At 40.7% G+C, this 14369-nt stretch overlaps 1 protein-coding gene across 2 annotated transcripts in view; it reads right to left on the bottom strand.

Annotated features, from left to right (window-relative positions):
• pik3r3b (phosphoinositide-3-kinase, regulatory subunit 3b (gamma)) overlaps positions 1–14369 on the bottom strand; it is a 218511-nt gene that overhangs the window by 119370 nt on the left and 84772 nt on the right. For both annotated transcript variants that reach the window (XM_047813326.1, XM_047813327.1), the window contains exon 5: positions 1530–1661. In XM_047813326.1, coding sequence (XP_047669282.1) covers positions 1530–1661 — 132 coding nt within the window. The remainder of the gene's footprint in view (positions 1–1529; positions 1662–14369) is intronic.

Below are 14369 nucleotides of genomic sequence, written 5' to 3'. Positions count from 1 at the left end.
TGTGTGTGCTAGTCAGCATCAGTGGGAGTGATTTAGAATGAGGTTAGGAATAAATGTTGTTATCTCACCCTCAGGCATGTTAGCACCCCCTCTACGACACAATCACACAGCCACATTCACCTATATAGATGCACAAAACCAAACCCTTTGTGACATAGCGTCATCCTTTCGCACAAATCCCGTACACCATTTTTCCTTACAGGAGATTTATTTTGTTTACTTTGCTTTTTTCTGTAAGGAGTCTCCACTGTCAGTGTTGTGTGAAGTTTTTGACTCATAGTTTCTAGGTAACATTCTCAGCTGTTTTGCAGATGTTCCACATAAAGAAACAGATAACATACAACGAGACAGTGTGAGGATTGTGTTTCCATAGCGCTGCTATTCTGATGACACTCATCCTAACCTCTGGTCCCTCAGACACTCATGTTTCTGCTCGGATCGCAGCATGCCTGGCAGACATCTCGTCATAGATGGCAGCTCATCAGCTGAAACCAAATCCCAACAAGACTGAGCAGCTGTAAATCTCTGCACCCGAGTAACCCCCCCATGTCAAGATCTTGTGATCGTCCTGGAAAACTCAGATCTCACCATCTGTCATTGCACACTCCTTTGGTTTAACCATGGACTAATATTCTTCTCACCTCACATCCCTAACCCTGGCATAGTCATGCATGTTGTACTTCAGAACCAGCAATTTCAATCCACAGGGGCAACTCAGGTGCTTGTTTACATCCCTGGTCATTTCATGACTGCCCTACTGCGACACGACCCTGGCAGGTCTTCCCGTGTACACCTTCCGTCCCATGCAATTGACTCAGAACAAAGCTCTGCAACTTGTTTTCAACTTCCTAAAGTTCTCCCACACCATCCTATTGCTGCACTCACTTCCTTCACTGGTTTCCTGTATCAGCCCAGATCAGATTAAAACCCTGATGCTTGCCTGCAAAGCTAAAAACAGACCACCACCCACCTAATGTCTCACACCTTGAACTCCACCATGCTCCCTCAGATCCTACGATTAAGACCTACATCTTGACCAAGCACTTGAGGCTTAGTGGCTTATTAATGATAGAAAAATCCATGGTGTTTTTCTGTCTATATCATACTAACCTCATAATCTCTGACCTACTGACCTAGAATGAGGCTGTGTTTTTTTTTTATAGTGGCTACAAATCACTCTATATAAAGGTGCCTGCTGAATGCACTAAATGTAAATCATTTATTTTATTATTAAATACAGGCTTGGGTTGTTTTATTCCTCTTATACCACTGCAGCTTTTCATTGATTATGATCTGTATTCATTACAGAATCCCACGTCAGTGGCAGAACACCAACCCAGCCACTGAGGGGATAACTCTTTGGCAGTTCCAAGCTGACAAAATGTCAGGGTTGTGTCTTGGAAGGGCATCCGGTATAAAAACCGTGCCAAAATTAAATATGCAGATCAGACGATCTGCTGTGGAGCTTCCTTAAACCATCTTTCATCTAGAATACAGTAACTATACTCAGTCTCTGTAGGCCAACTTACCCTGAGCAGTGTAGACCAGCTCACTGTAGAGCACAGATGGGATGATGGGACATGGCAGCTCCTGCAGGTAAGCCCTGAGAGTATCAGCCAACACGGCCAAGTCATACTGCTCGCACTCCACTGCAGCGGGGTCTGAAAGGGGTTGGGTACAAATACAGGGCAGAAAGAAAGATGAAGAAAAGAGCAAGAGAGAGAGACAGTTAACTATACTGAAGGAATCTTGCGGACACTCTCTCCATTATTCATCTACATGCGACTGGACTGCACTCCGAATAATCACTTCTGCTTCTGAGCAGGTCTGCTTGATTCGGTGGCATTTTTCACTAAGGGGGAGCAAGAAAGAGAGAAAGAGAAAGAGAGAGAGAGAGAGAGAGAGAGAGAGAGAGAGAGAGAGAGAGAGAGAGAGAGAGAGAGGCACTCTGAGTGCAAGATTACTAGTCAATAATTCACTGCTTTGGGATAATGGCACTTCAACAGAGTGCAATTATACAGTAGGAATTGTAAAAGGCCTTGATTGTACTAAAATTATAAAGGCATATTGATGTATTGAGAAGACATAAAAAAGGCTGGCTGTTTTCTTGCACATTCCTGATGAGACTATTCTAATTTATAGTCAGGACATAACTGTCGATAGTTCCCGCATGTTAAACGGCAAGGCTGCCGAATGCAGAAAGTACTTCATGTGAGTGAATATATGTAGTCTCACAGTTTAGATTATGCATTAAAAGTCTCTGGAGCGACCGAACTGAGAAAGCTAAAACATGGAAGTCGTCCCTGTGAACAAAGACCTTAGAGTCCAGTATAAACTTATATCAGTATAAAATCTCTGAACTGCACATTGTGACCAAAATGTTGTGCTACGTCATTATTTCGACTTATATCATTAGTTTGACTTTGTTTCTAAGGCATTGTGTCCTAATTTAGACTTATTTCAAGGTAGCATGTCATTACTGTAACTTATTATTTTACCTTACAAATCCATTATTTTCTTTAAATAAGGAAATTTTAAGTGATATAATAACAGAGCACTTCAATATTTATTTCTTTTAAACAAGATCAGGGATAGTTGTAACACTTTTTGCAAGTTTTAGCAATACATCAAAAAAACATTTTTACTGGAATAACCAATTTGTTATATTATAAACTTCAATCTGTCAACTGCTGAAGAAATGTATTTAAGTGGTTTTATGAAATATGAACAGGTTGCAAAATTGATTTTAATGCAGTCTCTCCACTGTTACAACCGTCCCAGTGTACAGGGACGTTTGTAACGCATGTCGTCTCATGTGAGCTAGCTTGACTGCTAGTTTGACACATGCTAGCCATTTATATTTTTAGCTTACAAAATAGTGATTCAAATAATACTTGTTTGAATTCATAGACATTTGATCCTATAACAGCATCCAAAAAAGTACATTAGAAAGAAAAGTATTTTTTTTACCTCAAAAACAATCTTTTGTAGATACGGTAACTCCGTCAGGAAGATTCAAATGTGGCTCCCTTTATGGCAAAAATGGAGGGAAACTAACTGAGCATGTGCACAGTGAGTGTCATCACTCTAGGTTGTTTCTGATTGGAGGAATTCAAGGTGTTACAACCGTCCCCTGTTACAACCGTCCCCTGTTACAACTGTACCTGGTCTCCCCTAATGTCAAAAGGTAATAGAAGTTATTCCTGTTAAAAAAAAAATCAAGAATAGAAGTTTTGCTTAAAATGTTCAGTATCCTAAATCTATGTTGAACGTAATGCTAAATTGATTCCATACACAGTAGCTGTATGTCTGTGCTATATAAACCATTGGCTTACATTTTTATGCTGTTTTTAGTTCATAATTAGGAATCAGAAATTCCCCATCAAGTCCCATCACATAGTCCCAATAATTTTTAAAAAAATAGACAACGAAGTAAAACGCATACATGCCACAGAATCTTCCTTAGCTACAGTATCATGCCCCCCAAAATACAATGCTAAGCACCTGAGACTTTAATAGGCCAAGTGGCTGTGTTGGGCATTATAGCAAATTCATGGCTATACAAATAAAACTGCTTTCTTTTGAGTATGTTACATGTAATGAACCGTTTTTGAGCCATTCCTCTGCTCTCATTTTCCAGAGTTATTCTTGCAGGAAATAAAAGCTGAATTAAACACAGCCACCATCTTTACACGTGACGCCGTGTTCATAATTACTTTTTCTAAACGTGCTGCAACACACCCACTAATTACATCCATGTAATTTATTCGAAAGCATGCAAATTAGTCTTGATGTTTGGGATTTTAATCACTCAGAGCCTTGATGCACAAATCATAAACACACTGAATGTTTCCCAAATTAACAATTTTATTGTAAAGAAATATCACAAAATATATCTTTATATCATTTTCTTGTGTGGAATAACATCTAATTTTCCATCTAACATAGAAAAACAATAATAAATGACAGGAAAGAGTAATTTTTACCACAAAATCCCAAACATCCCGAGTTCCTCTTAAGCACAGCGGTCTACCGATGACTGAATTTTGTAGCTATTTAAGAACAATGTAATATAAAATGTAGAGCTCTGTAACATACTGTAAATAAAGACCAATGTTTGAAGACAATTCATAATTAGGCATCAGAAAATTATAATGATCTAATAAATAATATGTACTACATTCATCTTAAGGGGGATACGGTGGCTTAGTGGTTAGCACGTTTGCCTCACACCTCCAGGGTTGGGGTTCGATTCCCGCCTCTGCCTTGTGTGTGTGAAGTTTGCATGTTCTCCCCGTGCCTCTGGGGTTTTCTCCGGGTACTCCGGTTTCCTCCCCTGGTCCAAAGACATGCATGGTAGGTTGACTGGCATCTCAGGAAAATTGTCTGTAATGTGTGAGTGTGTGAGTGAATGAGAGTGTGTGTGTGCCCTGCGATGGGTTGGCACTCCGTTCAGGGTGTATCCTGCCTCGATGCCCGATGACGCCTGAGATAGGCACAGGCTCCGCGTGACCCAAGGTAGTTCGGATAAGCGGTAGAAAACGACTGAAATACACATAACATGCTGAAAAATCTTCTTTAGCTATCGCGGCTCAAAACGCTTACAGTAGAATGCTAAGCGGCCGACGCTTTCATAAGCCAAGCGAACTGTAAGGAATTTCTATTGTGTATCTTAGCCAGCTGAGGGCTACACAAATGAAAATGGCTTTCGACTCACTTCTGCTCCATGAAGCATTGTTTGCTTTGGATGTGACCTTGGGAGACCGTTAGAAATGATAAGAACAGATTGCCTTCCAGAGACTTGATTAAATTGAAAAGGGTAATGAATGTGCATTTTAGTTAGAGAACAGATTTAGCCCAAATATACATTTTAGATATTCACAGAATGCCACTCAGCATGCTAGCATCGCCCCAGACTGCAAAAAGAGGTTGTACTTTTACTAAAAACAGGGACAAATCATACAAAATGGACATGAAATTACGGTGAGCAAAAATTATTTGAAAAATGAAAACAAATTCCCTGAAAGCTTGCCTGTCTTCTCTCTTCCTCCTCCATCTTCCTGTTATCCCGCTCCATCTCAACACCGCATTGATCGGCCCTCTGACTAATTGTAAAGGAAAGTTTCTCTGTTATCGAGTTCCAGTGAGATGAAAAGCCCATTAAGCTCTGCTCATGACCTTCTCCCTCATGATTAAGTTTGTAGATCTGCTAAACGTGATTAGTTTGTACACCTGCTACTGCATGTGCTGCCAGTGCTCAGGACTAATAGGCTAATATGTACACAACATTTAAATGTAGCCTTTAATATTTTAAGCTAGAAATAGATTGTAGGAAGATCCTTTAAATCAACTCTTCCACAAGTCTATCAAGGTAAGTTCCCCCTTGCGTAAATATAGTTAATTCACATCCAACAATATATATATATATATATATATATATATATATATATACCGCTTATCCGAACATCTCGGGTCACGGGGAGTCTGTGCCTATCTCAGGCGTCATCGGGCATCAAGGCAGGATAGACCCTGGACGGAGTGCCAACCCATCGCAGGGCACACAAACACACTCTCATTCACTCACACACTCACACACTACAGACAATTTTCCAGAGATGCCAATCAACCTACCATGCATGTCTTTGGACCGGGGGAGGAAACCAGAGTACCCGGAGGAAACCCCCGAGGCACGGGGAGAACATGCAAACTCCACACACACAAGGCGGAGGCGGGAATCGAACCCACAACCCTGGAGGTGTGAGGCGAACATGCTAACCACTAAGCCACCGTGCCACCTCTTATACAGTATATATATATATATATATATGTGTGTGTGTGTAATATGATTTGAAAGATAATGTGATAAATGCTTTGTGATAAAAAAAGACAAATAAACAAACAAACAAATAAATAACCTCAGAACCCTGGCTATACAAATAACAGTGTCATTAATAGAAAGGGCAGCTGAACTGAGTATGCACAGCAGTTATAAGCCAGCATGTCCATTTAAAAAAGCCCACATGGCATTTCAGTGTACAGAAATTATTTACAAGCTTGAAGCAAGGAAACTGCACTTGAGCTCTTTCAGTTCACTTGAGATCTGTCACATGGCCTGTGAATAAGTTTAATTACGAGAGTCATGGAAAAAATAAATCTGGCTCTCTTCTTTTGTCGCTTAGAACGTAACACAAATAGTCCCCCTGACCCTCGGCAACCAAATACTTCAGTGAATTGATGTGCCAACCTACATTCAGCATCCAGCAAAACACCTTGCGGAGATCCAGCAAATGATCACTGTAGGTAATATAAAAGATTACCACAGGACTTTATCCATCAACATTCCTCATCAGCACCTTATTGACCAGCTGAAAGCCCTTTGTCTGGTAGAGCCTGCAGGACCCATATCACCAATCAGAGGCATATTTTCCAGAGAAGTGTGAGAGGGAGGTACACACACACACACACACACACACCCCCCATCCTTCCACCCACCCCACCCTACCCCTACCTTCAATAATCATAACTAGCAGTTATAACCCCTAAAACATTTATATTAGGTTTATATTAGAAACGTGCTGTGGTGATCTTCGGTAAAACCAAACCTGAATGATCTTTTGCCGCATCTCCTTAATGTATTGTGCTGTTTTTTCTGCCGTTGAGTCAGTCAGCTTTGTGCTCTGGCTTTCGGTAAACATTTGAAGACTTTAACAGGAAGGAATTAGAGTTAAGAAGCTATAATGAACTCATACTTTACGATGACCCATTAGTTCCTCAGGAGCTCTCAGCTGCACAATTATAAACTGTTGTAGAAAGGACGTTAATTACATTTACATTATTTCCTGTCCAGTGTCACTCAAATGCGGATGAGGTTCACTTCTGAGTCTGTTTCCTCTCAAGGTTTCATACTCATATCATCTCAGGGAGTTTTTCCTCGCCACCGACGCCTCAAACTTTTTTATTAGGGATAGATGTTAGATACATATATAGTAACTTAATTTTAAACTTTAAGTAATTATTTTTTATTCTGTTTGCTTCTGGAAAGCTGCTTTGAGGCAATGTGAATTGTTGTTAAAAGCTCTATACAAAACATTTCAGTGATCTTACATGGACTTCTATGATAATGGCTAACACGCTACATCACCTATTGATATTAATAAGCACATTTTTAAAATTTCGCCCTTTTTGTTATTTAACAAACAAACAAACAAAAAAATACAAGTTTTTAGCACAAAGCAGTTAGCTTTTCTGTACAATGCATCTTTCTTATTCACTTCAAGAAACAGCAGAAAAGACTCTTTATCGCTGTATAACGTAAATAATAACTGGAACTAACTTGCCTTACAGATGTTCTATAACATGCCTATTAACAAATGAATCACTGGCAAACTGCTGGGATATGCTGTTATAGAAAACAAATCCATTTTTTGCTAGGCTTTGCATATGCGTTTCTGCTTTTATGTGATGGTCAGCGTATATTTTACTCTAACCTTATTTACAGCCTGACTCAGAACACATAACTGATAACCTGTGCTTGAATAATACTGATCTGGGTTAACAAAGGGATATTCCATACGAGCTGCATTTTCCCATGGTACTGAAGCACAGCCATGCGAGAAACTAACCCCTATTGATCCAGCCCCTCTCAATGAATCTCATTTATTGCTCTCTCTCTAACTAGTTATTGCATCTACATATATTTCTTAGTTTTCTAATCATCTTCACAGTTGATGCCCATCTGCAGGCTTTTTATTCTTTGCCATGACTCCGTATCGATCGCTTCCTAATGCCGGCTTTGATCCATATGTTGTCGGAATTTCTCGCTGTGAACTTATCGATGGCTGACACCCCTCTCTACTTTGCTAACAGACTTCTTCAGCTCATCAATCAGTCTTTGGCCTGCTCTTCCTTACTCCAGCAAGCCTCCACTTCAGCCATTTACATGCCTGTCGTTTGCATTCACTGTCAAATTTGACCGCCTGATCCATCTGGTCCAGTGCTATTGATCCACTTGAGGCTTTATCTGTGTGCCTGGTGACTTACTGTATGCCAGTCATCTGCAAACAAAGCTATCCAATCAGCCTCTCTATAGCCATCATGTCACAGTGGGGCAAAACATTCTGGTGTCACTTGGCATGAGAGGTTACATCACAAAGAATCATTTCAGGTCGGTCTCAGGGCTTGGGCACTGCACATGATCCCATTAGAGGTCAGGGTTATAGTTGAAAGCATAGAAATGACCCATCGTGTCAATCTGTTAGGTAAAGGGCATCAGGAATGACGGGTAAAGCCATGGTCATGGTCAAAAAATCCTGCATGTAGAATTGTCTTTACTTTACTTACTAAAACCAAATGAGAAAATCAAGGGCCTCAAATTTCAAATCCAGATCAGTTTTTTAAATTGTACCGGTGAATTTCTGCATTTAAATTCATCCACGCTCAAATTTTTGTTCCACTTGTCCTCCAGAGTGGCAACAGGAATCCTGGAGACTATCCCAGGTGTCACTTGGGGTACAAAGCAGGCAACACCATGGACACGGTGCCAACCCATCAGTGGGCACAATCACACACACACTCACACACCTTGGACAATTTAGTGATGCCAGTCAGCACGTCTTTAGACTGGGGGAGGAACTCGGAGAACCCAAAGCAAACCCCAAAATCACAGGGACAACATGCAGACTCCGGTGAAGTTTTTTTGTGGGGAAGCTTTTTCTGGAAGGAGTCACTAGCATAGTGTCACTATTTTGTAAAATCTTGGGCAAAGCTGTAACTTTAAGATTTTTGCAGTTTATTGGTGATATTATATGATATTATCCCAAAAGAACAAAGTAAGGTCTAAAAGAACCTGCTGTGATCATTTTTAGAGTACCTGTGTATACATGGACTTATTGGGTAAACATGCATAATTACTGATATGGTCAAAAATATCCTTTAAGGACACATTTATTTAGTAATTTTATTTGAATTTTTTTTTGGAAGGTGACTCCAGTGTTGAGGCTTTGCACTGGTCAGAGGTAAAGCAGTCTTCACAGAAAACACTGAAGTGCTTGGGCTAATCCCCTCCACTTGATTCTCTTTTCTGCCTATACCTACACATACTGTATAGAGATTGTGCCAACTCCAGTTGCATTCGGCTTCATGAAGATTTCAGACCTCAAAGAAAAGAGGCATCAACCCTGTGGTGATCCTGAGGCATCTAGAGATGTACCAGCTCCAGTTGGACTCCGCTTTGTGAAGATTTCCAACATTCGCAGTGAAGTTGCCGACCATATGAGGATCTTAATCAATGCACAAAATAACATTCAACATTTCGTCGCTGTCGGGCGAAATCCTCGCATCTCCAAAACCATTATTTTTATTCAGGAAATAAAAAAAACGCCATATTTTTATTAAACATTGTATCGTTAAAGTTGTTATTATACCTTATATTGCTATCATATACTGTTGTGTAGAAACATTAACACAACATTTTCCCAAAGTCATGTTTTATCGGAGATACAAGTTTTATGACTCGGGAGCAGGGAGATACGAGATTATGCTGTCATTGATAAGTATGGTACGGACACAGACGTCGCTGCTGCCAGCAGTGTTCAATAAAGTGTGTGATCACGGAGTTAAATGATTTGCGCTCAAGCTATTTTCCAGACTTTAGATTGGTTAATAACTTGTAAAAATAACAGACCCACGTGGGGACTGACCGATAGCATCGATATGTGAAAAAATATGAAATTGACAAAATTTGGACATAGGAGGGTTCCGCCTGACAGCGACGATATGCTGCATCTCCATCATTGAATATTAGACGGCTTTGGCACGAAAGGAGTTGGTGTTGAATCTAAAATGATCTCTCAGATGACGATCTAATTTATGAGTTGCACAGGATCTGGTTACACAACTTTAAATTGACTGTATATGATCGTAGAAAGGACATTATTTATAAATTACACTTTCCAGTGTTTATAATCATTTATAATCACACTCTGTGGTGTCACCCAAATGAGGATAGGTTTCCTTTTTAGTCTGGTTCCTCTCAAGGTTTCTTCCTCATACCATCTAAGGTAGCTTTTTTCTTGCCACGCTCGGCACAGGCTTGCTCATTAGGGATAAATGGGGTAAATTCAAATAAATTCAATTAAAAAAATGTTCTATAAAAGTGCTATCCAACTAAAACTGAATCGAATTGACCCATTTAGTGAGGATCCTCTGAAACCCAATCAGCTTCAGAATAATTGTCGATATTTAATGATTTAATCTTGGTCTGGTTTTATTTGAACAGCAAGTTCAAGCAGTTCACTGAGGTAATTTTTATTATTATTATTTTTTTAAATGGTTTGCCAGAGAGAGGAAAAAAAAAAGCCATGGCCTCTAGATCAAAAAGCATGTCTTAAACGATTTACTGCGATGGAAAATGTAGCTCTGATTTCTCCATAATTCTATTGATTTATAAAATTCCTATGTGCCTGAAGGACAGGAATAACGACACAGATTATTGCCTCGATTTGCTCGAGGTCACATTAGGTTGTTTGGCTCTTCCCTGTTGTACTTATAAGACATGATGACAGTTGGTGACATTTGATTGAAAGCGTGTGGTAGGGCTATGAACCAAGCTGAGGAGTTTCAATCTCTTGTAGGTTGCCAGCAAATAAAATACTAACCAAATGATTCTGATTACTGTCGATTATATTCAGGAAATTTAGGCAAGACATAGCTGCGTGTGTTTATGTCGTTATGGTCTGATTTAATCTTTAAGACTAATCCCTTCCTGAAGAGAGCAGTGTGTATGCATGTTAGATGAATTGCATTGAAATAATTTAATAAATGCTCAAATGTCCATCATGCCTCCTATCAGGCGCCGTCGTTGTTCGCTCTCAGGATGGTGTGAGGCGATGAAGATTTGCAAAATGTATGTTGTATAGAATTTCTATCCATCATTCCTAGGGAAGAGTGATGAATCTTTCGTCAGGAATTGCCATCTAGGCACGTGTGACGGAGATAGTGACAGTGTGTATGTGTGCATGTGTAATTGTGGGTGTTTATATGCAGAATACATGATGGTGTTATGCACTGCAATGTAATTCCACATGTATGAATAACTAGCTTGGTGGCAGAGATGGATTCGTAGTCATTTTTTATTCCTCTGCATCTGCATATTTTAGACAGAAATAAGAGCGTTTCCTTCACGGTTTAGGAGTCGCACTGTAGTCGCTCAATATAAATGCACATATCAATCACAGTTCAGTGCCAAAGAGCAGGATTTTGCTTTGCTATCAGATTACCAGATTAGGTCTAGATTCATTTTAGCTTATATCGGTGTTTTAATGTTTCCTCCTTCTGTGTGGTGCTCTAGGACACAGCAACCGTGCATAGATAAGAACCACAAGCGTCTGATCTTGTTCTGGTTTTTAAAGAACTTACGCGGCGAGACTCATTTCTGAATCAACCTGACTACAAGGATAGTAATAATAACTAGAATGTACATTTCCTGAAGAAAATGTGAATGGTGCTTGCACGCAGCAAGTTCCCCTCATCGTGCTGAGTGTTTTGATATGTCACATGTGCGTGTTGTGCTAATTTTTGATTTTCACGTTACATCACGTGACGTCACGTGACGTGACCAGAATACACGTGAGGCAGTTCCCCTCATTGGGGGAAAAAAAAAGTTTTTCTGCATGAGAAATACAATGTGTGGCAGGAGAACGTGACAAAAGACCGAAATGCGTGACTGTCACACTCAATGCGTGACACTTCACAGCCCTGTGTTCTATTTTCAGTATTCTTTGGTATTTTGACTATTCATCTGTTGTTTGTTTTATTGTTTTTTTCTAATGTAATGGCCTAGTCTTTAAGGTGTTGTGCTACTAATGGGAAGGTTGTGAGTTCGATCCCAGGTCCACCAAGCCTCCATTGTTGGGCCCCTGATCGTGGCCCTTAACTGTCACATGCTCAGTTGTATAAAAAAATGAGATAATGCAAGTCGTTCTGGATAAGGGCTTCTGCCAAATGCTGGAAATGTAAATGTAGACTAGGGCAGGTCGGTGTTTTCCGATTCCTCTAAATCCAACGAAACCTCTGACTTTTTACTTCATCACCCCTTCCATCTTCAGCCATCTACTCAAAGCTTCTGTGTTTCTTATTTAAGAGTCCAGTCTGGGGCAAGCATGCAAACACTTTTGTTCTTTATCCAGGTTCACACAGGCACATCTGAGAGTCAGGGTGATAAAACATCTAGGCATCAGTACTAACGTTTATTTAAAACGCAGACAGAGACTTGATAAATCATGACTGACTGATTGATATGTAATAATATTTCACAAGTAACTCTGTATGTGTGTGTGTATGTGAGAGAGAGAGAGAGAGAGAGAGAGAGAGAGAGAGAGAGAGAGAGAGAGAGAATGTGCTAGCTTAGCACACAGTCGTTCTTTGAATTCAGAGCTACATTATTGTTAGGTCTGATGGTCCGAGCTGCTGGTTTTGTCAGTATGATGAAAGACAATCCCTCGCTATAGCCTGACCTTTGGAGACTGCTAGAGAGGAAGAGATGACAGGTTTCATTCTAGAGTGACCACAGGACCCACTGCATAACAAGACAGCCAAACCTCTGCCAATCACACTGAGCCTGAACTTGTTCACCCTTCTGGGTAACTATACTATACATCCCCAGTACGGCGCTTATAGAACTGTAAGTCAAAATACACTTTTATTTTGGTTTAGCAAGAACTGTCTGGGAGAGAAAATAAAGACTAAAAGTATATAATTGGGCAGAGAAAATATAGCATGGGTCTTGGTTTTGCCAGACTTTGACAAGGGTTTTAGAAGGAATCCACAATCATGTTGCTGTACGTCCTGTACAGAGGTTTCTTTATTTTCATTACAATGTTTGCCATGTAGTCTTAGCAAGTTGACGGAGTCGCCGTTGGTTGCAGCCTCCCTGAAGATATTCCAGTCAGTGCACTCAAAGCAGTCCTGAAGAGCAGAAGTGGCTCCTGCTGGCCAGGTTTTCACCTGCTTCAGAACCGGTTTTGAGCGTCTGACGAGTGGTCTGTATGCTGGAATTAGCATAACAGTGATGTGGTCTGAGTAGCCGAGGTGGGGGCGGGGCTCCGCACGGTACGCGCCGGGAATGTTTGTGTAAACAAGATCCAGCGTGTTTTCACCTCTCGTAGCAAAGTCCACATGCTGATGGAATTTAGGGAGCACTGACTTAAGATTTGCATGGTTGAAATCTCCGGCGATGATAAAAAGTCCGTCGGGGTGAACATTCTGTAGGTCGCTAATAGCTCCGTATAGCTCACTTAGCGCCTCTTTAGCATTAGCGCTAGGAGGAATGTAAACTCCGACAATGTAAACAGTAGTAAATTCCCGTGGTAAATAAAATGGTCTGCATCTAACAGTCACAAACTCTACTGACGATGAGCAGTAAGTAGAAACAAGCACAGAGTTCTTGCACCATTCCGTGTTGATATAAACACACACACCACCACCGCGAGTCTTACCGCAAAGAGCTGCATTTCTGTCGGCTCTAAATGAAGTTAGCCCGTCCAGCTGAATGGCGGCGTCCGGAACTCTGTCGCTGAGCCACGTCTCCGTGAAAACAAACACACAGCAGTTTCTAACCTCTTCTCCGGGTAGAGCGTTCGAGTCGGATGTAGTCCAGTTTATTGTCCAGGGAGCAAACGTTGGATAGTAGAATGGATGGGAGAGCCGGCCGGCTAGGGTTTGTTTTTAGCCTAGCACGGACGCCCGCTCGCTTACCACGCTTCCGCTTCCTCGCGAACCGCTTTCGGCGTCCCCTCCCCTGGTCTCTGGTATCAGGCGACACCGGGGACTGGAGGCCTGGTCTCCGCAGCAAGCCGAGGTCACGAAGCCTAACCAGTACATCATCGTGCAGGTTGGTTGTTACACGATTTCTGTACTTTATTAGGTCCTGGTGTTTGTATACATGTTTGTATACATGAACACCGCTGTCTCTGGCATCCATGTAGAAGCAATGGTCGGGCTCAAAACCGTAAATAAAAACTTAAAAACGTAATTAGCACCGTATTGAATCCGGAGAGGCCGCTGCGTGCTACTGCCGCGCCGCCATCTTGGATCACACAATCTGTTTCTGTGACTGTGCCAAAATAGTGTCCGCATTCCCATGTTCCATGTATGTGCCATTTTCTAAACCACAGATTTAAATGGTAGTTTAGGTAAAAAATACATTTTAAATAAAATTTCTTAAATATGAAATTTTAGGTCCGGGAAGTAAAATGTCAGTAAAATAATTAATTTAATAAATTATACACTGGCACTTATATACTGCTCTTATATACTGTATTATAACATAATACAGTGACACCTTCGAGATATGAGTGCTTTGACATACAAAT

This window comes from Tachysurus fulvidraco, chromosome 5 (assembly GCF_022655615.1).
Source record: "Tachysurus fulvidraco isolate hzauxx_2018 chromosome 5, HZAU_PFXX_2.0, whole genome shotgun sequence".
NCBI lineage: Eukaryota > Metazoa > Chordata > Actinopteri > Siluriformes > Bagridae > Tachysurus > Tachysurus fulvidraco.
Note: the sequence above shows the minus strand (reverse complement) of the source record. Positions and strands in the feature narration are given on the sequence as shown.